Genomic DNA, 25317 nt, shown 5'->3' with positions numbered 1-25317 from the left:
GTTATAAGATAAAAGTGTATTTTCCTATGTGGTTGGTACCTGCTATAGATCTTTTCTTATATTTTTATTTCTGTTATAATGGTATTTTCCTCTCCCCTAAGAAAGCGAAGAAATAAAAGGCCAAATTCCCAATGTTTTCCTTAGTTGCAAGATATATGTATGCTATCCCTCTGGATATGAGATTTCTGAGGCTTGACAGAGCCTCAGCACAAAAGTGGATTCTTTGCCTTTTTCCCATGCAGGAAGGGATATCTGGAGGCAAATAAATAAATAAATAAATAGAATAAAATCATTTCCTGACCACTATTAAGAGGTAGCAATGTGTGTACATACATTGGGGTGGTGTAATATCATCCTCACCAGGCCAAGTTCATCACCCCTCAGGGTCAGTCCTGGTTATGCGGGGGACCCGGTTGTGTCTGCAACAGAGGGAGCTCTGTTACTTCTTGCAATTATTCTAAAGCCACGAAAGGCAGCGTGTAATGGCCAGAGGTCACAAACCCACCTGCGGAAGCACCTGTTTTCCTACCCTTCTATTTTCATTGCAGCTTCACTTTCATCCAACTCAGAAAAGACTGGGCCCTTGAGAGGCAGGCCCTTCACCTGTTTGGTACCTTAGCCTAAGTCTGCATTTGGGGAGGGGGTTGAGAGAGGGCAGAGGGAAGGGTTTTAAGAAGATCTGCACTGGTAGCAAGGAGGAAGCACACTGTAAGGGTTGAAGAGCGCATACGAAATGCCTGATTGTTTGAGGAAAGGTCTGAATTTGAAAATAACCCACATGTGAATGAACTACTGAAGTAGCATCATTGAATTTTACAGCCAGGACGTCTTGGGCAGCTAAGGGTCTAATATCAAGAAGGTAGAATGAAGAGAGGAGAAAGTTCTCCACCACATGCTTAGATTCCTCTTGTCCGTTTGGCCGTTCTGTTCCAAACTTCTTAGTAACCAGAGTTACATCTCACTGTGTTGATCCGCCTCATGCCTTTTCTTGTCCGTGTGTGTGTGTGTGTGTGTGTGTGTGTGTGTGTGTGTGTGTGTATATATATATATATATATATATATATATATATATATATATTTACGAGAGAGAGAGATCTAGCACACCAGAGCCTCCAGCCACTGCAAATAAACTCCAGATGTGTGTGCCATCTTGTGTGCATGTGCGACCTTGTATGTGCAGCCCCATGTGTGCCTGGTTTACGTGGGACCTGGAGAATCAAACATGAGTCTTCACAGGCAAGTGCCTTAACCACTAAGTCATATCTTCAGCCCTCTTGTCGTTATTTATGACCAAACTTCTGTTCATCTTCTAAGACCCAACTCGAATGCTGACTCTTTGGTCTACCTTCAGCTCTGTTTCACAGAGATCAAGCCACACCAATTTGGAATCTCAGTGTACCAGGGACTTAGTGAGCACTTAGCCAATGTGGTGAAGGAGGAAGGAAGGGAAGGAAGTGGATCAAATATACCAAATAACTCTTTCTGAAAGATATCAGAAGTTATAATTGTAAAAACATCATGTACTGCTTTTAATTCATGAATTAGGAATAAAGGTACAAGGAACACATGCTCTGCAACTATTTGAATTAATACACTGCTGTCAATTATTCCCCAAAAAGTACTTCAAAGAAAAAAGGAAATTATCTTTATTGTCATTTAAAAAACATATATGTATATTATACACACGCACACACACATAATGGTACACTGCAGTATTTACTTAAAGATAACTGAGCACAATAATAATACATGTCCCTGAAGCTTTTCAGTATTCCTTCTAAAAATGGGATTGAGCAGGTCTAACCTGGTAAAGGTTGTGAAATGCTAACAGCGTTATTTCACTGCATGGGTGGGGGGGATGTGGATCTGACTTTGGGACTCTCCTGCCATCTTTGCCACACAAGTACTAACATGCTCTCCCACCAGCAGATTTATGGGTTTCTTTTTATCTGAGGGGCCATATGAGCAACTAAAGCTACATTTCAGATAAGAGGCCTCCTGCTTTTCAAGAGTCCAGTTTATGTACCAAGCCACTCTGCTGTCTCCTACATGGGGGGGGGGGTCAAGATGTTAAGTCACCTCTGAACAACATCAATGAACTTTAAAGCCAAACAACTGTATGCATAATCTGTAGGCCACTGTTTTAAGACTACAGACCATCACCAAAGTCTGGAATTTATGCAAATAACATTGCTCAGGTTTAAAAGAGCTGTTAACTTCCAAGCTTTTCCTGCTAGACTAGACATTTTTTGTGGTGCACGACTGCCACCTACCGTCAAAACTGCAGAATGACTTGTAATGCAATTGCAGCGTGTGGAGGGAGATGGTGGTGGCAAATTTTGTATATTAAAGTTCCTTGCTGACAGGAGGTAAGCTGAGGGCATACAAGGATTTTAATGCACACTTTGATATGGATCGATGCCTTTTAATTTGAGAGCGTAATCAAGTCTAAGTTTTAGTTTCTTTCTTTTCTTATGGAGATTTCTCATCAGATAAATGTATTTTTTTTTCTGATGGACTAAATGTTCTCTCTCAATAAAGCATTGTAATGTTATAAATCTATATGTATTATTAATATCGATTCAAGGTACAGTACATATCAATGTTTTAACTGTTTTTAGTCCAGTGATCAATCACAAAATTTAGAGTTTGTTTTCACGGTCTGAACAAATCTTGTGAGGCAGGGAGGAACAGTTTAAAACACTCTTATGACCCTGTATATCTTTAATATTTATGTGTGTGTGTGTGTGTGTGTGTGTGTGTGTATTCAATATTTGGAGTATTTTACCTATTATTTCTAAGCTGTATTTCTTCTTTAGGCAAATACCAGAATTTTTGGTTATAACACTCAGATAATTACCTGATAATAAAGGAACCAATTATCACTGGCAAAAATATCAAATTAACACTGAATTCTCAGTAATTTATGTAACATGCTACATTTTCTAAAGTGTGGAGAATTCCTCTAAAATGCAGATCTATAAAGCAGGTTATTAGAAATGCATTTCACTTCAATTATAAAGAAATTCCAAGTCTAAACAGGGTAGGTTTCAAAACTGAATAATATATTATGGCTAAAACACGTCAACAATCTGTCACTCCTTATGTGCAAATAAACATATCCCCTCTCACTGCACATGCAGTAGAGGAAGCCCAGGAAACATCCAAAAAGGTAGAATGTATTTTCCCTCATGGCGCTGTAGATGCTAAACAGCCCTGCCAGCATTGTCTAAGCTGTGACCAAGGGAAGTTATGCATCTTTAATACTGCTGCTCACGTAATTCAAGAATTCTGCTTGCCTACCCATGCACCCCTAATTTTAAACACAATTCTGAACATATGCTGGTTATGAGAAGAAAAAATACTATTCAAATATTTGATTTCATTCTGAATGATACATTTTTATTATATATTTGAAATATTTGGAGGAAATAATTTTAGACAAAATTCAGTGAGTAAGAGCTCAAACGAAACAAAAATCATTAAGGCAAAGTGATTTACTAGAAATAAGTGTGTTCGTGTAGCTCTGATTTGGAGACAACTGTATGTGGCAAACATCTCCCTTTAATGAAGCATGAACTGTGGGGAATTGGATAGTATAATCAATGTGTGTAACAGAATCTACAACTTTGAACATGCTAGTGGTGATGGTGTTAACTTATAGGGTTCGTATTAAAATCTCCTAAAGAGTAAACGGTTTATGTATTGCATTTAATTGTATGTAATCATAATATAATTTTATAATGATTAAATGCTCTCAATTTTATTTTAATTAAATAGATAATCTTTTTATTAGAAATAGATCTGTATAATTAAATTGTTCAGGAGAAGTTTTATAAAATCGAGAACAGAATCATATAATTTCCAAAAGCAGATTCATAACAGGTTTTCCATAAAATGAATATTTAATGCATCTAAAAATACTTTTAAATAGTTCTCTAAATTAGATTGTTACATTTTCAACTGATTCATACTGTGTTCGATCAGTAAAATGGTGAAGGAATTAGTGAGAATGTTCAGGATATATGAGAGAATTAGTAATTAAGAGTTAAAAAAAGTTTTAATATTGCCCTCTTAGGCAAACTAGATTTTAAAGGCTCTATTATTATTTACCTGGATCAAATAAATTAACAGGTAGAGCCTTACCTCTACCATGACATAATTAAAAATCACAATAAAGCTATGAGTTTCACTGTCATAGGCTTTAGTAACAAAATGCAAAACTAAATAATGCTGTATTATAATTGGTAGATCTTACCCTAAGGACATCTATCAAATAAAGTAAAATTATTGCTCGCTGGACATTCTTTTGTTGCTATCATTGTAATGCTGAAAGCAAGGCAGACTATTATGTTGTGTGTGGTCCTGACGTGGATCCTGGGAAAATTGCCCATGCATATAGCAAAACTATTTTCCTTAGTATACAAGCTCCTTTAATAGTTTTTTTTCTTGTGTATTTTCATGCAAAAGGAATAAATTCAAAAACTAAGTATATATCACCAAGATGAATTTTAGATCCATGAGGTATCTTCACAGCAAAGCATGTTTCTCTTATCTTGCCTTCCCTGAAAATCTTATCCACAGCATACTTTCAGAAAATGCCAGCCAATAAGCTACTCTAAAATAATTTCCTTTATAAAAGCTCTGTGATCTTTGGCCTTGTTCACTATTTTCAAAGCCATGAAAGAACAGATAACAAATATATGACTCACAAATTATCAATTATGAAAAGTAATCTGGTTCAGATCGCTGTACTAATGTAAAAAGATGGATCACTTGTCACAAACCAATAAAGGCTATTGTTTGTGAATCCAATATTTGATTTTTATCATTTGCGTTAGGCAACTTAAAATGATTTTTAAACCACATTACTTTTTGAAAAAAATGTTATAAAAGTAAACATAGAGGTTTGGGGGCCTGGAAAGAAACCCTATGTAATCTGTCATCCTTGAAACATTTTATATCCTTACATTGAATCCAGCTTCCAAATCTAAATTGCAAAGACTTGGTCAGTAAGGATGGATGCATTAAGAAGGGTCTCTACTGTGTTTCAGGGAATGGACCATATTAGGGACATTAGCGTGGCTTTGATTCTTTGCTGTTTTTTCCTCATGAACATCCTGATGGCTGAAAATTCACAGCTTGGGTGCTTCTTTGTGGAGAAAGGCTAAGTGCTGGGTTTCTCAGTGCACTACCTTCCTTGTCTTGTCAGGGTGGCTACATTGGCTGATTTTGTATTGTCCCAGAGAAATTCATGAGCAAGCTTCCAAGTTCAGAAAACCTCAGTGGCAAATTCTCTTCCTGAGTGTCTCATGTTTATCATTCTATAATGAAGGAAGAGACATAATTCTCACCAAGAAGGGTATCCCTGAGAGCGGTTAGGATCAGAAATCTCCTACCTGGTGTTATCCAAGGGCTACTCCAATACTCTGCTTGCTCTCTAACGTACCATCACAACCTCTTACATCTGCCTGTGAAAACGACTGGAACGCCTAAGAATGTCAAAAGAACAAGGTCAATGACAAATGTGTGTGTGTGTGGTATTTGGGGAGCCATAGTCCTACCCTTAGATAACAGATTTGATCATCGGATTATCTTGCTGACACCTCAAAAAATAATAGGGGAACAAGTCCATAGGGATGATTCCAGGCACAGGTGAGTTTCAGGGAATAAACTCTGGCAGATCCAGGCTGAGGGTAGTAGAGTGCATGGCGCAGGTAATGGTAACGACTATGGTAAGGCCACATCCTCATGGGTGTCTGGTGGGGTGAGGGAAGGTCTGGGAACAAAAGAAAGAGCTGTAAGGCAGGAAGGCTGTCACATCCTGGTCTCTTCACTTGCACAAAGGAACTTTCCCAAGGAAGTCATTCATCTTCTTCCTGCTTATACAGACACTGTGTAGTAAACAGGAAGAGGGAGAAAGCCTGCAGCCTCAATATGCTAAGACGTGGTAAGAGACACAGTAATAAACCCTGGCTGAATTTCCAACAGTTTGTTTTTGGAGGAAGGCATGAAACTTGCTGGAGGTGAATACTTGGACATATTCCTCCCTGGGCTCTGAGAAGAAGTGAAAGTGAAGTTGGAAGATGGAATAATTGAATTGCCACTTAGTTACAGCAAGTGCTAGCGAATGAGGACCTATTACACTAAATTCTTAATAGAAAATGTGCTCATTTCAGTTCAGGGCTTAGAACAAGCATACATACAGCTGAGCTATTTGATTACCTAGTTGGGTCCCACGTCTTCTGTGACCAACCATGATACTGCGGAATTAGATGCTTTTGTGACAGATACAGAACTTGCTCACCAAGGAGTGGTTTATCAACTTGAGGGATGAGTCTCTCCAAAACATCCCTAATCCATGGTGCCTACGCTCAGCAGGTGGAACATGTCCTTTCTCGTCTTTCTCTTGAAGATATTCACTTTACTCTCAGCCTTGGCAAAGCTAAACCAGACTTTTACGTGACAGATGTATGTGATTTACTTTCTTTATTGAGAAGCATATTAAGTTATGGATTTGATTTTCTCATATAAATGAGGCAGTCAACACATTTCAGGTAGGACTGCATCCAGAGTTCAGTTTCATAAAGAGACCAGTAATTTCTATGGTTTGGGGGGTAGGCCTCGTCTTGAAGTCATAACCTATATTGCAATTTTTAGGAGATGGGTGATTCATCAGCCACAATTTTAGAGAGAGAAAGAAATCGCATTCTTTTCCACTGTTACTTGAAGCTAAAATTCAAAACAGATGTTTGGTGCTAAGGCTGTAACCAAAATATTCTGATAAGACTTCCCTCGGAAATATAATGGTTACAGAGCCCTTGTATAGCTTTAACAAACCCCCATTTTCTTCTTTCTGCTCCATACAATGTGCAGTCTATTTGCACCCATTCAGGACTAAATTACAGATAAAGTTACAGCAAATTTGTTTTCTTAAAAAAGCAGTGAGCCCTAATATCCCTTGAGTAATAAAAGCCTTGTCTTTCATTCAGAACTAGAACTGGCATAATTTTCTCCAAGAAACAAACTCTACTTCCTGTGACAATGGACCTGTTCTTAAAATTCTGAATGGGATACGGCTCAATTTGCAGGTGTTCAGGTATAAAGGTAAAAGGGCATTTGACCCCCCAACTGGCAATCGTTACTGTGGTAGGTAACTTCAGTCTGCTCACTGTATCATTCTATTAGATAAGCTGCCAGAGTTTTCAGCTCTGAATTACCAGGTAGGTTCAGGTGAATCAATAATTTATACAGATATCTCTCATTCATTCTGATGGTATAGAGATACATGGTAACAGCCTGCTGCAGGCACGGAACAAAGCCAGAGACATTATGTAAAAAGAGCGAAGGAAAAAAAAAAGCTCATCTATCTATGTGACTGCATAATAATGGTTTATTAATTTGATTCTTCAACTGCTCTAACAAACAGTGCAAAGAGATGAGTGAGTTCCTCATAACCCTTAGTAAGGCTGCTCTGGCAAATGTCAAGACAACATTAAAAACTTCCACACTGATTTTATGATAGAATATTTTGCATAGCAACATGATACAAGCCACTGAAAAATTTCATGCACCTCACATTGAATTAAACAGCTTAGCTAAATTCCTAAACTTGTCCACATTGCATTCCTATATAAATTACTTTCTAAAAGATGGGACTCAGGTACATGTAAGGGCAACACACTAAGAGTATTGTGAATATAGCCATATGATGTTAATCATTATCTGGGGAAAATTATGTTGTGTTTTATACATTAATAGTGTGACATTTTTATTAACTCATAATCCCTGTGCTCACAGTTGTGCATTAAACAAGTAAAAATTAAGAGGGCAGTAAATATTAAAAATGCCTACTTTAAAATTCTTCAATCATGTTAAAGGGAATCCTCTAACACATGAATTCAGCTAATGGGAAGCAGTACCCAAAACAGTCTGGTTGCAACATAAGTTCATAATCAATACATTAGATCATTCAAGTATTTCCACAATTGTTAGTTATTGTTCTGAAGGTGACTGGAGTTTGTGATCTAAAAACATGCTAAAAAATATCTCTCAGTAACTTTAAATATAGTGACTGCTTCTTGACAGGTTTGAAAATGCATTTGCAGATGAGATACATTAGACTTTGGCCCTTTGCCCACTTTACCCCTTTCTGTTCAGGGCTGGACATGTGTTTGGCCTGCATGCACGAGCTGATTGCATCTAGACTCAAGAAGGCTGTGTGCAAAACTAACTGAGGCAACAGATTCAACAAATAGGATGATAGCAATTACAGGTAATGTTCAGGTATTCTATTTTGTTCCCCATGGAGAAACCATCTTCTTTCTTCTTTTCCATGAAATATCCCTTAGATATGTGGGAGATGATAAAAGTCAAAAAGAAAACAAAAGTACATGTGAGAGAGAAGAGAGAGAAATGGAAGGAGGGGGAAAGTGGGAGAGAAGGAGAGAAAGATAATCAGGCTAATGTCATTGTCCTTTACTGTAGTGTTTTGAGCTGACTGCAGTACTCAGTTAACAGCTCTGGCCTTCTAAGAAAATATAGAGGTAGGAGAGAGAGAGAGAGAGAGAGAGAGTGTGGGGGGGGGGAATGGAGTGCTCTCTTTCTGATAGTAAAGACATAGAAGAGAGGAATGTTCACATATTGATCTCATTAAGACGCTAAGAATCGTAAGTGTGAATCTTACATCCGGATCTCCTAGTAGACAGAGGAGGGGTAAATGTATCTCTCACTCACCCTTTTATTAGGCCAGTCATACTGCACTTATTCTCAGTGTCATGTGATGCCACTGTTGGGGTTTCTCTTTTGCTATTACAGCTTGAACTTTGAGTTTTGCCACTGAAGTCATCTGAGCCATTCTGCCGTAGCTTTTACTGAGTGTGCCTGAGAACGGGGGAAGACCTGCTAATGGTAACTGAAATCCATCTCAGGCAGAACAGCCTGAATTTATTTCCTGTCACTGGTCTCAGTAATGGATTAAAAATACTGACAAATGGCATTTTTCAGCCTACAACCTATTTTACATCCTAGTTCCTTACACTTAGGTTAAACATTCTCGTCAATTAGAAGTAGAACTCAAGGTGTTCCTATACACATCACTGGTCTATTTTTATTTTTATTTTTATAGCAAAAGTCATGCATTTGTGACAGACACTGGTAGGATATTTTTCCTTGTGAACCCTCCTCTACTTCTAGGCCCAGTGTAGAGAACTTTCCCTTAATAACTTTAAATTAAATACCTTTCCACAGTGTTACAAAATTTGAAAGACTATCAGTCTCAGAGACAAAAACATCCACTGTGGTCATGAATATAACTCAAGTCTAAATTATCCACAGGCTCTCTACTTAAAAACTTCAAAGCATTTCCTACAGACAGTTTAATTTCGCTTTCTTCACTCCAGTAACTCCAATAACTTGGTGGGCCAAGTTTATAACAAACTGTACCTCACATGATCTGGATCATGAAGCGGCAACACCCTATAAATTCAAATAGAGCTTAAAATGTACCCAAATTGTTGTCTCAGTCCTGCCATTGCTTTATAAAGGAATCTAGTATTATATTCTGCTGTTTAATTCTGTGCTGGAGAAATTTGGATATATTTTGTTTTTATAGTGCCAGGGATTAAACCCAGGGCTTTGCACATGTTAACCAAATGCTTTACTATTGAGTGACATCCCTAGTACAACCAATTATTATAAGTGATTAAAATACACACGCCTTCTCTCTGGCATTTATTTAGTCTAATGGAAATTTAGGACATGGAAAAGTTCATTTTAGCTACCATTAAATCAATGTGGATCAATAGAAGCAGTTTAAACTGCTTAAGCAAATCAGTTAAAATACATGCTTGAAACCTGGGAAATATATTCTTAATGAATCAACCTTTGCTTTGGGGGAACAAGTCATTTTGATTACTTAGAGGAAAAATAATATTTCTTGTCTAGAGTGTGCCTCAAACAGAAAATAAACTCTAAGGGTTCTTTTCTTACTAATCTTACATCCCCACCCAGTGGTTTGGAGAGTTATAGTGTGACACATTCTCAATTAATAAAAATGTTCACCAAAGCACTGCAGAAACAACACTAAGCCGAGCGAGCACACATTTGAACCTCACAAAGTAGGCAATCCCCTCCCATAGGCACCTTCCTTAGCAGGGAAACACCGTGGGTCATGAGTGCCATTTTGCACTTTCAGAATTTTGCAGGACAATGTCAAACATCAGATTTCCCTTAATTTGGGACAATTTAAGTGGTAAGCCTCCCTTTTCTTATCTTCTCATTGTTGTTGTCTTTGAGATTCCAATGACCAGCAACTAGGGTAGAAGTAGGTAATTTGCTCAGTAGGTCATTTGCTTCCTGACATCTCTACTTCCTTCCTGTCCTATGAAATCATCTCGCAGCCCCTTTGTAGGTAGATCACTGCGAGCGTGTGCAGTCTTTACTTCATAAAGCTCCTAGTCCTTGGCTGGAGGAAGGGGCACAGTTCTGAAGCTGGGGCGGGGACAGATGTGTTCTTGGTATCTTGCAAACCAAGCATCGAGTACATTGACTGTACTTTCTTCAGGTCCTTTTACCATTACAGTTGCTATTCTAGGAAGGGACCCCTGAGCTGGCTGTGGGGTTCCATGCCATTGCCTATGGCATCACTATAACGGAGAAATGTGTTCCAAGTCCAAACCTTTCCCTTTCTCTCTCTCTCACACACACACACAACAAACAAACAAACAAACAAACAAAAAAACAAGACAAAAAAAGCAGACTTTTCCATCTAGTTTGGAAGTAGGGAGCCTACATAAAATGTGTTCCACTTTTACTCACATCTAAGCTAAAATTTAGGGCTTAGCAATGAAATGGTGGTGCAAGGCTTATGCTCTGAGTATTTAGTAGGAAAGAGAGCACAATCAGTTACGAGTAGAGCACAGGACAAAGAGCTTTCTACAGATATCAGCACCCTGGCTGGAGAATGTAGTCAGTTTATGGAGTGGAAGAACCAAACTCTAAAAGAATTGAAAGCAACATATATTGACTCATGTATTCAGTACCGTCACCTACCTTAAAAAATGGACTTGGCTATCTAAACGTCCTTTATTTTCTCTGAGTAGTAGCCATCACTTTACTATTACCACCTCAATATAAATCACTTCTTTTTTTAAAAAAAAATATTTATTTATTACAGAGAGAGGGAGAGAAGGGGGCACATAGAGAATGGGCACACCAGGGCCTGCATCCACTGCAAAAGAACTCCAGACACATGTGCCACCTTATGCATCTGGTTTATATGGGCACCGGGGAATTGAACCTGGGTCCTTATGCTTTGGAGGCAAGCACCTTAACTGCTAAGCCATCTCTCCAGCTCCTCAAAACATTTCTTTCATACAACCTTATTGTAATAATTTTTTGGATAATTAGTGGGCCCCATTTATCCATGGTAATCTATTATATTAAATTTCATGAAAAAGGTCTCTTCAAGTGACTGAGAAATATTGTTAAATTCACCAACATTATATGGCAAAACTGGATCAAATATACTAGTTTCACACATTTAAGCCCTGCTTCCTGACTACTTTTAGGAGACACACAGAACTGTGGAGAATGAAGAATTATGTTTTAATCAAAGACCACATCTTTTATACTGTTAATAAATTGCATCAATAAAATGTTTTATTTCAATGGTAAGCAAGGTAACTTCCCATGTAGAAAAGCCCAGAGAAAAGTATCTTAGCTATTTTTAAATAACTTTCCTATTTCTTTTTTTTAAAAAATTTTATTTATTTATTTGCGAGTGACAGAGAGAGAGAGAGAGAGGCAGTTAGAGAGAGAGAGAGAGAGAGAGAATGGGTGCGCCAGTGCCTCCAGCCACTGCAAACGAATTCCAGACACATGCGCCCCCTTGTGCATCTGGCTAACGTGGGACCTGGGGAACCGAGCCTCGAACCGGGGTCCTTAGGCTTAACAGGCAAGCACTTAACTGCTAAGCCATCTCTCCAGCCCAACTTTCCTATTTCTTAACTGTTCCTCCCACCTTTCCAATGGAGAATGTAATTAGGTAATCAAGCCTAATGAAGCATTTTTTTCAAATTTATTTTTATTTATTTATTTGCAAGGAGGGGGGGGGAGAGAGAGACAGAGAAAGAGAGAGAGAGAGAGAGAGAGAGAGAGAGAGAGAGAGAGAGAGAGAAGGTAGTGGCATGCCAGGGCCTCCAGCCCTGCAAATGGACTCTAGATGCATGCCCCACTTTGTGCGTCTAGCTCCATGTGGGTACTGAACTTGGGTCTGTAGGCTCTGAAGGCAAATTCCTTAACCACTGAGCCATCTCTCCAGCCCAAGCTTGTTTTTAAAATGTTGTATATATTATGTTTACTTCAGAATATAAAGATTCTCTATTACTCATAAATATGTAGGGCAATGTGTGGACATCACTCACGACACCTTCCTAATGAGAGAGGATGCATTACTGAGGGCAGCATTTGTGCTCACTCGCTTCTCCATGTGGGAGAAGCACAGCAGAGCGTCCTCAGAATTGGGATAGGGAAGAAAACCCTTATGTGAGCTTCCAGAAGGAGGATGACCAAAAATCTCAGTGCCTACCAAACCGAGCAAAGTCTTTCCTAGATATGGACTCTAATGTTGTCAATAATTGAGTATAGTCATCAACAATTCTTTCCCTAGACCAATTTGCATCTTGTGTACACTACAGAAATTCCAAGATAGATTTTACCACCATGAACATATAGGAAGCCCTATTTGGAGGATATATTTTCAATGGGCCAATATGACTGCCAATGTGGCAAAGATGGTTCTAAGTAGGGCCAGTGAAGCAATCTTACATACTACAACTATCTGTGATGTCCCAAAAGTCAATACTCCCAGATAAAATACTTTCTGTTTATTTTGTCTTACAAAATCAAGTGTATTTTTCTCCTTTAGGATGATACAAAAAAGTTAAGGGCCTTGATTTAGGAACAAATATAAACCATGTTTTGCTACTGAAAAGAAAGGTTTCAGGCTGCAGAGATGGCTTAGTGGTTAAGGCACTTGCCTGCAAAGCCAAAGGACTCAGGTTCAATTCCTCAGTGCCCACATAAGCCAAATGCCCAAGATGGCACATGCATCTGGAATTCATTTACAGCTGCTGGAGACCTTGCAGTGCCCATTCTTCCTCTCTCTATCTGCCTCTTTTTCTCCATTTTTCTCAAAATCAATGAATACAAATCTTAAAAAGAACTCTTCCTTTAAAATCAGAGCTTACTTTTATTTTGACCCAAGTATCTGTTTACACTTTGATGTGCTTCCCCATCAGTGCTTCCTAGCTCTTCTCTGGTTTTCTCTGCATTGTTTTCCCTCTGAGACACTTGCTGCTGATGACTGGTGTGGACATCTTTACTCTGCTATTGATTTCTAAATGTTACTGCTTGCTGAGTGTTGGACCTCTGTCATCGCAAGAGAAACCAAAGATGCCATGCAGTCTTAACTCATAGCACTCCTGTGGCACAGGCTGACCCCTGGGTTCCAAAATTTATGTTCAGTGTGATAAAATGATGGCCAGACTTTGACAGGACAATTGAAAAAGGAACAAGTTCATTAACAACACTTTACATTAGGTTTTCACTTGATAAGTTAAGTGTAGTGCAATCACTAAGGTATAGCCTCACAACTAGTTAAAAGAGAACAATAAGAGAAGACCTTCTCCTGTTTCTTAATGTTTGCTTGATGCAGAAGGGCATGAAATCACATGGACAGTGAGCTCATGACTACAGTACATTGACTAATTCATAGCACATCAGAAAAGTTATTTCACTAAGGAACTCCACAATAATCTCATTCCTTTAAACTTTTACAAAGTACTTTACATAATAACATGTTGCAATGAAAATGGTTTTCTGTTCTCAGCAGGCATGTCCCTTATAATTTAAATTGAAATTTGAAGGTAGAAAAGCCTTCATAGGGCAAGAACATTGGCTTAGGAATCTGAGTACAGGCAGATATACCTCAGATCCATTATTTAAAATTATTTTCTGATCCTTAGCTCTTTTGTGAAATATGGTCTGGACAGCATGTCTTTGCAAGACCTCACAACTAATGCAAAGTTGAGTAGGGCAAAATAGGACAATACCCGGACAACCACAGGGGGAAAAAAAACACCGGGCCTAAGGCTTTGATGCACTCTACCACCCCGACTGTCACTGTGTTCATTAAAGCTCATGTAAAGGTTAATTCCTGGATTCAGTGTGGCGGTGATGGTGATATTTGTGACTTGTGTTTTGCTATAATACACACATCCACACATAGCTTGAAAACATTAAAATAGTTGTATTGTCAGTCACTCACAAAGGAATTGCCTCTAGGTGATAGCTACTAATCCCCACACTAGAAGACAAAAGAGGTAGTGCCAAGATCACAGAGAACTCCGAGTCATCAAGATGAAAGTCTTCTTGTTGTAAATACAAAATAAAATTAGGAGGAATATATTGTTCAGAGAGTGACAGACCCTGAGGCTTTATACGATTATTCCCCTCCAGACACTACTTAAAACAAACATCTACTAAATAAGCATTTAATAAACATCTATTAAAGTAAACAAAAAAAAGGGGGCATTGGCATCGCTCAGAGAAGGAAGTTGTTGTTTAAGGACGGGCTGTATTGCATTATATACCTGGTACAAAACCAAAGGAAAACCGACAATTCATGAAAATCAGTCTTCAATCTAAAGTATGGCATCACTCTTGGAAAGGAACTGAGGAAACATTTTGTTCTCTTACTATGTGATTTTTTACAGGTCTCAGGCTTGAGGGCTGATTTTTAGCTAACAGCGATCATTCCTCAAACCCTACCTACTTCTAAAATAATGACTTTGGGGACTTTTTTTTTTTTTTTACGATTGGAAGAATTTATATGCAATGTTTTGTGAAAAGCAGTTCTTAACATAATTTATAACTTTTGGGGTAATTGAGGACAATATTTGAAAATAATTTCTTTCTGGGAATTGAGATAAGTGAAATTTGAGAAAAAGAGGTATATTTTGAGTACTAATTTGATTTGCCAGAATGCTTGTATGCAATATACATGCAAGAACATTATAGCACTAAAAACCTACTGTCAATATTCCTGACTCTATAAAAGGAATTGTAGGTGACCGTTGAGGGCTATCATCTTTTAAACCAATGGAATTCTCCATGCAGTTGTTTTCCTTTCCTTACTTGCTCATTTGTGAAGGGACTATATACTGAAGCTTAAATGTGTATAAATTAAATAAAAAATATTGTTTCCTAAACTTAGAAAATATTTATTTCAGGGGTAACCATAAGTGAAGAAAGGTAACTATAAAAGCTTGGAATTTATATTTATATAATTATATATATATATATATATATAATTTATATAATTATATTATTTATGTAATTTTTAGGAAAATTCATGAGTATAAAGACAGCACCATCCATAGTAGATAATGTTTCTTTCTTTCTTTTTTTTTTTTTTTGAGGTAGGGTCTCACTCTAGCTCAGACTGACCTGGAATTCACTATGTACTCTCAGTGTGGCCTTGAACTCACAGTGATCCTCTTACCTCTGCCTCCCAAGTGCTAGGATTAAAGGTGTGCGCCTTAGTACTTATCTCTTTGATTTTCAGTGGTCCCTCTAATTCATTGTTATGGAGAAAGTAAAAACAGTGTATCTGGCACATTTCCAACGTTTTTGTTAGGTCTAAGAAAAAAATTGTGGCAATCAAAATTAAAAGCAAAAGCTCCTACAAAAATATATTCAAAATTGTTGTACTTAACATGGTGTGGTATTACTGGTATTTGGTAAGATTCTCCAATGAAAGGCCAGTTGATTTTCAATATGTCTAGCACAATGACCCATCATTTCATTAGTCAGTAATATTAAAGGTAAGATTTTAAGACAGGTGATGTCTTTGTTTGCACACTGATATTTCTGTTTTATGCAATGTTCACCTTTTAGTCACTAGTCATAAAGACCACTTAAAATGTCTTTATGTCTGTACTAACTTTTAGAAAAACTCTGATGGTGTTTAATGGGAGTGGAGTTTTTCCATAGGAGGTTCAGAGTCAAGTCCACTGACATGTCTGTTGTCTTCCTTCAGGGCACTGAATTACAGATCCACCACCCGACTGATTCGCTTCCTTCTCTTTGGCCTGCGGTTCCTCCATTTATTTTAAGACATTTGGCTACACAGACCTCCTTCATGTCACTCTTTGCATGCATCACCCTTGCTTTTTGTCATTTTTTCTAGCATTTTTGAGGGTAGTTGAGATCCCACGTGTAACGTTGTACTAAAACGGGGACTGAATAAAGAGGGAAGACAAATTATCTGGAGGCAGCAGAAAACCAAGCTTCTGATAAGGACCCAGAAAGGAATGAGGAATGAACTAGAGTATCCTCAATGATTTAGTGTTTTTACACACACACACACACACACACACACACACACACACACACACACACACACCAAGACAGATGGACACCAAGGGAAACCTAGGACAGAACCTCAGTAGGAAGCTTGCCTCTGGCTGGTCAGAACAGAGGGCTGAATCCAGTAGCTCTCCAGATATGAATAGAAACCAATGTGTTTTATGACTAACAGTCATGCATTCAAACATGCCATTTTGGAACACAAGGTACTTTGAGGAGTTGACATCTCTTCATAATTCATGTTCATTGTTCCTCTAAGTAAAAGACGTGTGTCTCCTTTTAGTTATTCTGTTAGAAAGTGTGCTTTAAAGGCAAGAGGACATTTTTGATAATGCACATCTTAAGACTTTTCATTAAAGTACCAAATTTAAATTCTACCTTTTTGTGCACTCTGACATTTTTGTCTGGCATTTTCATTAATTTTGCGACATACATAAATGTAGCTGAAATGTTAACTGATCAATACTTTGTCTCTCTCATGTAGCAGTAGCACTCCATTCCCCAAGGACCACACAGCAGAACAGAAATTAAATGTGTAAAATATCAAATGTTAATGTTAAACACAGCGGCACTTACTGTATAATGACAGAAAAGGCTAAAACAATTCCAAATGGACAGATGGTACCACAAATTATCTACAATCACATTTAAAGATTAAAGTTTGTCCTGTAAAATAATTCTTTGATGCACACTGAAGTGTGTCCTTTTACTGATAGCTCAGTTGTCCAATTATTTTTGTGCTCATTACAGTGAGAAATGACAGTACCAGAAAGAGAGAATGTGTTCTCGCTCTCTCTTTTTCTTTTTCCATTTCTTTCTTTTTACCGAGTGATATCCATAAGAACACAAATGTCTGGTCAAGAGCCTGATGGAAATTAGGCTCAATTTATGAGACATTTTCAGGTCCACAATAAGATGATTCCCTAAGACAAGCAACACCTTCTGCACTATACATGCATGACTTTGCTCTTAGATAAATAATATTCATCTCAAAATTTAAAAATCGGATTCACAGCACTCAAAAACAAGGCCATTCTCAGAAACATGTTTGCTTACTTTTTGCCCTACCCCTGCCTCTGTTGTCAGCTGCCCGTGAGCCTCCGCAGCACACAGGTGGGGTTGTGCCCGCACCCGAACTGCTGCGGTCCCCTGCTCCCTGAGTTCAGAGACACCAACATGCAAAAATGACTCGTGTTTTTGTTCCTTTTGATTTCAGGATTCTTCTACATTTACTCTTGAAGAATAAATCAGAAAAGAAAACCAAGATGGAATAGACAAAAAATTCACTTAAACGTTATAAAGTTTCTTGATCTGGGCCTAAAACCAAGCCACATAATGGTACAAATGCATGTCCTCCACGAGGCAGCTGCAGTTTTGAAAAAGTGGGCCAAGTGGAACCAATATTATAATAATAGACCCATGAACCATCGACAGGGCATGATGGGAACAATATGTCTTTGACAATGGGTGCTGCTCATTCTCTCCTAATGGAAAGCAGTTCTTTTCGATGTATTGCACTGAAAAGGCTCTGGCTCTGCAACGAGATATTTGAATCATTTCATATTTAAATCCTCATTTAGTATCTATAAGAAGAATAAAAATCATACAAAGTTTTTCCTTCTGAATTATGACATTACAGTGAAAAAGTATCTATTTTGAATTCACCCATGAAAAGAAAACCTACTGTCTGAGTTGAAAGTTTCTTAACTTTTTGTGCCTCAGTTTCTTACTCTGTACACTATACAAATAACAGTACATACCAAAGAAGTTATTGGGAATATTAAATTCATAAATGCACAAAAGCATTTTTCACTAATTCATATGTGAACAACAGTTCTTTGGCACAAAGGGAGTACTTATTATTACTTCTTACTATGGACATCTGAATCTTTTTATATCAGAATTTAAACCGGGATTAAATGGATGTTGAAAGGGATGATGGAATAGTTTACATTAAAATGGAAACTACAGGGAAAATTGCTACAACAGTCTCCATCCATTTCTATCATGAATTAATACCTAGCTTTATTAGACCAAGACCTTATTTATCTCATGTTATTGAAGAACAAGTTCTATACTAAAAGAAAAATATATCAGAGTGACCGACTGGGTAACTGACTTAATGACTGATTTAGTCACCCCTTTCTACCAGGTGCTTAGTCACGCCTCCCTTTCTCCAGGTGATGCAGGAGCGCAGCATGAAAAAGGAACGGTTCTTAGCCAAAGGACCTCCCAGTTCAAGTCGCTATAACTGAGTTTGGTTTTGTGATTCATTATTTCAGTCACCTTTAACAGAATGTAATTTAGCACTTCTTTTTTTTTTCCACCAGTGGAACAGTTATTATTATTATTTCTTGAAAGTAGTCTTAACACGTATTTACATTGTGGTACATGGCTATCTTCATTATGCTTGGTCTCCTTTCTGTGCAAGCCTATCGAGTTCATCTTGTGTTTCCTGGGACTGAATCTGTTCTAAGCTGGCCACCAGCTAAGGGAGATATTATTACATTTCTTTCCAGTGATTTGCTCCCTTCCAGTGAAGTCACAGGAAGTTAACATGGGCATGGACCTATGTTTCTCAGAATTCTGGTGGCATTAAAATAGAGTCAGAGGAGAGGGTGAGAAGGCGCTGCCATCTTGAATTCGTTTTGCAAGTGACTTCTGGAAGCCAGGAGTGTATACAGACTTATCTAACACTCTGCAATGAATGTTCCTGAGCAAACAATATAATTATATACATTTTGTTTTTGTTTTCAAGTTTCAACAACTGCTGTGGAAAATGGCTTTCAAAGCAGTGAATCAAAAAGGGCTGCTTACCTTTCCACTAGAATTTTACTGCAATTATAAGGCCTTAGAGAGTTCAGAAGCAATGCAAGGAATATACAGAAATGCAATATTATTTTTTCTTAGCCTCAGAATACCCTGCGCTAGTGAAAACTCAGAATGAAGTTTGTTCAACAGTACCACAATATATTTATTATACCAGAGAACTACTAAGTGAGAAATGACAGAGGGAGAGATTTTTTTTAACTTAATGATGATTATAATTACTTTTTTTTTTTTTTTTTAAGAAGACAACAATATGTCAATGGGTAGCAGACTGCCTAACTTTCTGGTTACCTAAAAACAAAGGGACATGCGTCATTTTTGTCTTGTGTTCAGACATTATGAAAGTCCCATGCAAGGCCTAAGAGGATAGGGCACAAAGTACTGAGCGCATGTGCAAACACTCATTTGAGTGGTGAGACGAAAGTCTTGGTTTGCTACTATAATTAAGGCTCTTCTTGTGCAATCTCATAATAAAGTCCTATTTTGCAAAAACTGGCAACTATAAGAAAGCATAAGGTACTTATATTCTAACAAACATGAAAATAAAGCATTTCAAAAGACGAAGTCCACTTAAGCTTCAACTCAAATACCGAACAGGCAAAAATAACACGAGAACAGAAAATCCCAGCTCTCGCTCAGGGGAAGTATCTTTTTGGGTTTTTCTAGCTCTGCCAGTTGGTCTCATCAGCAGTTTTTAAATAATCAGAGTAAAAGGGTGCACGATGAACCTTGTTAGAGGACGATTTGGGTCGATCCGATTCTCACTTGTGACTTTTTAAAAGCTGGAAACCTCAGACACAATAAAACACTTCTTAAATAGGTCGCATCTACTTCCAATTGACTCATGTATTAAAGTATCACCAACCAGCATTCTACTGCCAATGATGTTCATAGCTTGTAAAAAAAAAAAAAAAAAAAAAAAAAAAGCCCTTAGGGAATGAATAAAATCAAAGCAAGGATGGTCAAGACTGTTACTATTATTATTTTTTCACACTGAGGACTTTTCTTGGCTCTTCTATTGAGATCTGGAATTATGCAATATGCAAAATTATACTTTTGAAGTGTCACAAGGAAAATTATACATTGGCTGAGATGCCTTACATTCCGGAAATTTGGGGAGGGGGGAGGATATATTCTTGGATTCAGACCTTGAACAATCCATCAGGTTCCTGCCCACAGCAAATCTGTCCAGTTAAGTCTTAAAATAGGAGTTTTAAAATGGCCTTATCAACACAACTGTTACTATAGTCACAGAAACATGGAGCTGTGGTTACTGAACTTAATGAACAACAGTGTAAGTAACCCAGGCTTGAACGTACCACAAAAGCAGCAAGACTCCTTGGGGGTGACTCCCAGTCAAAGCAACTGTTCACATAGTATGCCGCGCTCACAAGCACCATGACACACCGCTTCGTTCTGATGAAGTTTCTCAGGAGTAGCTGTCCGGAGAACAAAAATACTATTAGCTTATTGTAAATTTCAAAATTCCAAATGTTCAAAGCCACAAGAAGATATGAGGCAATTTGACTCACAAATGGAAAAAAAAAAAAAAAAAAAAGAAGAAGAAGAAGAAGAACCTCTGGAGAAAGTGGAAAAGACTGACTTCTAAGAACAACTACTTAGCTAACTTGATTTTTTAAAAATAATGTTGTTATGTAAGTTGGACACCTTTACTCAGAAGGGAAAAATTGTTTTTTATACTGTGTGGACTTTAAAAATCTTTGAGCTCTAATCTCCTTATGTTTTTACAATTAAATATCTTAATTTCAAGATATTTCAGAGTAAATTGGATACCTTGGAATGTTTTGATTTAGTCAGAGAAAAACCCATTAAGTATTGCTCCCTAAAATGTTATTTCTTCCTTTCTTATAATAATTATTCTCTCTCCATTTTTCTATCTCTTCTACATTCAGTATAACTAAATTTTCTAATTGCTTTGCTATCATTTTACTATTATGAAAAAGTTTATAGTAACAAAGTGCCTTACAAAATCTATAATTAAAAAAAGACATATGAGAACTAATATGGTTTAAATTTAAAACAAACCCTGCCTTTGACTTCGACAATAAGAATAGTCAATGCATTCATGTGGTTCAAAAACAATTATAGTCAGATACATTAATAGTTAGAATAATCCTATATCTGTAGGTTAATATTTTGCTAACTCAAATATACTTCAATGCTTGTGTGGCATTTCAAAGAAGTGATTATATAAGTTACTGAGTTGTATGGTAAACAGTCCACGCTTGTTAGGTAGATGCACATATGTACATACTAGTTATAACAAGTTCCTAAAACTGAAATCCCATTTAGGCAAAACCAAGAGTCTTCCCGTAGGTTTTCCTTTTTGGCTCCTATCAGCTTTCAAGAGCAAATTTTATAATTTTTATATATAATTGGGGATAAATAAATGTGTATTTCTATTGAGATATTTCATTTGTAATATACATGCTGTCTCTAAACACTGAAAAATTCCCCTGTTTGTGGTGAATTTATTAAATTAAAAATAAAAATATTTTCAGGTTTCTAATGGCACAGAAAATTGTCAAATATTCCCATGTTCAGTACATTTTATAGCACATTTAATGTTGTAATTCACTTTTGTTTAACTCTGTACATTGGATGAAATGTTTTTTAAGAGAGATAGGTAGCACTTTTTTTCCTAACTAGATAGCAACTATTTTTAAAATTATAATTGGTAGAGATAAAGCTTAACTTAAAACTCCTTCATGACAGGAAAAAAAAAAATTTCGATTTTTCTTTGACTTTTTTATTTCCTGAGTAAAGAATGTCATGAATGTTCTTTTCTAACAGATTACAGTTAAAAATCTAATTAGCAGGAAGGTTTTCCTTAAAAGATGGAGCCCCTTTCAGTGGATTAGAGGGAAGACCATTATTTGTTTCACACACACCTGCATATCATACCTGTGGGTGGTCTGCAAATATATTTAACCTCAGGTTTTGGTGTTCTCACTTACACACTCTATGACAATGAAATCGTATTTTATGTTCAAAATGATCATTCTTTCAGTAATGCATGTCTACGTATCCATTAGATGCTGCATCTGCAGTATCCCCTTTCTTCTCTGACCACCCCCATCCAATTTATTAGTTTGGTATTGTCCTTGTTTGATCTTTTCAAGAAAGGAAGAGAGGAAAAGAAAGAAAGGGAAAACAACAAGCCATTTCAATAAGTAGATGATCCAAAATTCCATCCTTTGCCCTCCCTCCACACCTCCAAGATTTATTTGAATTTACTCAGATGTTTCACAGGCATAATAAAGCCTTCCCGGAGGGATTAATCTTTCCTTGCTTTTTACCTGTTTAGAGAGTCTGTTTTCCTCTTCAATGTACTTCTGTTCTTTGGGTATTAATGTTCGTAAGCTGGCTTTCACCTATATACATCAACATATGTGTCTGTTATGGATTCATATATTACAAATGTTTACAAGTTTTTCACGCAGTTCAATTTTCAGTAATTTCTAAAACTTTCCAGGGCCTGGCTGCGGCGCTGATAAGATATAAATGTATACAGTTGCATATGCATGCCCTTCCCTCTCGCAGGCAGGCGGGCAGTGGCCAGAGCCCGCCCGTAGCCGCAGCCAGTCGCCCACTAGCACAGCAAGTGAGGGTGTGCCAGGCAGGGGCAGAAGCGTATTCTCCAGGACACATCAAGGTTTAGAGAAAATGAGGAATGACAGAAATTCTCTACAAATCAGGAACAAAAGCTTTCATGAAACTGAACTCTTTAGCAGTACAAAAAAAGCCAAAGTTAAGACTTACAGCATTAAAAATCACATCTATTTCAAGATAGATGACGCCCTTTGTTGGCCCTGTCAGCTGCTTGTTTTTCAAGACGTAGGCTTTCTGTTCACCATTTTGAATCTGTGGGAAAAGGACATGACAGCCGTCTGTCTCGCGGTCTCCACTGAATACACTCCCTCGGTGACCTTTGACCCCCAGCTGCTGAAACTGACAGAGAACCCAAAACAACTGTGGCAATTCTGACAAGTACCTGTTCATTACCAGGATCAAGTCTGTCAGGAAAAATTAACTATCATGGGATTCAACATGGCCGTGAATTGAGTATGTTAAAATTTTTAGTGTTCTTATTACAGACCTTGGTTGAGAAATGACAGACATAACGCTGAGTTTTTTTTTTTTTTTTTCCTTCCTTCTTCTCTTTTTCCTTGAGCAAAAGCAACACAGACCGGTGTGTCAGGTGAATTAAACTTACAGACAGCAGTGGTATAGCAACTTTGCCCAGAAAGTCAGCGCTTCGATCACGGTCTTCATCATAAACCGTCACCTCGAGAACGGAATGGATGTCTTTAATGTTGCTGCATAACAAACACACACAAGGAGAAATATTTCATCAGTAGGATGCAAGTGCTAGAATGTCTTTGAAATCTGAGATGGCTCCCGTTGATTGTGTACGTTTATGCTTGATTTTTGCAACCACATATTTGGGTAGCTTGATGTCTGACAGAATTTCCCATAATGCACCTTAGAATACAAAAGTGAGGCTGCTATTTTCCTAAATCATTATAATTTCAAGTGTTTTTGTTTTTTTTTTGTTAAGTTAAATATCATTTTCCATCAGGGTGGGCAAAGAGTAAGTTACTGACAGAACATCAGTAAGTAACCTTGGTAAGTTTTAGGTGTTTCTATCATCTTATTATGACAATAAATTATGGCATTCTCATAGTACCCACATCAAACATTAACAGGTTTGATATCTGCAAGTCTCTGTATATTTTGGTAAGTATTATTAGTTTTTTGATAATAACAAGACATCTCCTTTTTATTTAATGCTCTCACCAGATAGGGTCTTGGTTTCTGTTAGGTTTTATAGTGAGAATGCTCAAACCCAGGAAGCAGGATGGAGAACATGTAGCATTTACAGCTATTGTACCACCCTGAGACTCAGAAATTAAGTAACGTCCCCTTACATTACAAAGACAACATGTAGTAATAATAATAAAAAAAATGTGTGTGAGCTCTTTATATATTTTTTGCTTCTGGAAGAATAAATGCGAATTATTGGCAACATTTGTTTTCTGATCAAATTATTTATCAAGGAAACATGAATTAGGAGAAAACAAAAAAATGAATATGTTCATTACTGAAAAAAATCACAACTCCATGAGAGAAAGGGCTTTATTAAGGCACAATCAATTAATCGCTTTGATAATAATCAAACCTATTCATTCAATTATGTATTCTAGAGAAAAACACTCTCCACAACCTTCTTAGGACAGCATGTCTCCTGACTGGGCTTTCATCTCATAAAAATGTGGAATTCCTTAAAAATAAATTGGTTAGATAATTAAGGCTGATTAGTTACTGGCTCTTAAGCAGAGACATTACAAGGAATTAATGAGGAATTTAGCAGTTTTTCATGTACAAAAAATAAAACTATGTTAGAAAACTGTTAAGGACTTCTTTTGGAGAGTTCTCCTTTGTTGAGTTCATTTTCTACAGCCCAGTTTTATTTAAAAAAGGGGGAACTTAGGAGGCACTATAGTGTAGCATCGACAGCTTTCACAGAGCATGATTGAAAAGATTTACAAACCTTTTAAAACAAGAGGAAAACTAACTCAAAGGTTGTTGTGGGATCTAGGACAATACTTTATATTCTTATTGTGCTAAAATGAAACAAACCCATACTGAAGCATCTGCCGAATTTGAGACTGGATTGTTTGCTGATTTCAGTAATGGAACAAATAGAGCTTTGTCCTCTTTGGTGTCAATGCAATTGGGAAGAATTTCAATAGCACGTAGAAAAGGAAGAAGCAGTATGGAGATTCCGTTGATGGGAGCAAAACCCTTAGTCACCTCACATGAAAAGCACAGTTAAAAAACAAATGTCTGTGAACAAGGAGAAATGGCCTACTCTTTCCCCAGGTTTCACTCTCCAGGAAGGTAGGGTTGTGAAATTCAGGGCTGTTGGCAAAGGCATGACAGATGTGCTGTGGATGTTCATTCAGTGAAGCACACACACACACACACGCACATCTGAAAATAAAATATAATTTCACGCCAGTTCTAAAATAA

The 25317-nt window shown here is 37.3% G+C and overlaps 1 protein-coding gene across 9 annotated transcripts in view; it reads right to left on the bottom strand.

The window, feature by feature from the left end:
* Mctp1 (multiple C2 and transmembrane domain containing 1) overlaps positions 1-25317 on the bottom strand; it is a 427275-nt gene that overhangs the window by 144150 nt on the left and 257808 nt on the right. For all 9 annotated transcript variants that reach the window (XM_045134043.1, XM_045134044.1, XM_045134041.1 and 6 more), the window contains 4 exons: positions 23498-23600; positions 23044-23145; positions 22581-22655; positions 20580-20699 (listed from right to left, as the gene is read on the bottom strand). In XM_045134043.1, coding sequence (XP_044989978.1) covers positions 20580-20699; positions 22581-22655; positions 23044-23145; positions 23498-23600 — 400 coding nt within the window. The remainder of the gene's footprint in view (positions 1-20579; positions 20700-22580; positions 22656-23043; positions 23146-23497; positions 23601-25317) is intronic.

This window comes from Jaculus jaculus, chromosome 14 (assembly GCF_020740685.1).
Source record: "Jaculus jaculus isolate mJacJac1 chromosome 14, mJacJac1.mat.Y.cur, whole genome shotgun sequence".
NCBI lineage: Eukaryota > Metazoa > Chordata > Mammalia > Rodentia > Dipodidae > Jaculus > Jaculus jaculus.
This window is presented reverse-complemented; position numbering and strand designations above follow the sequence as displayed.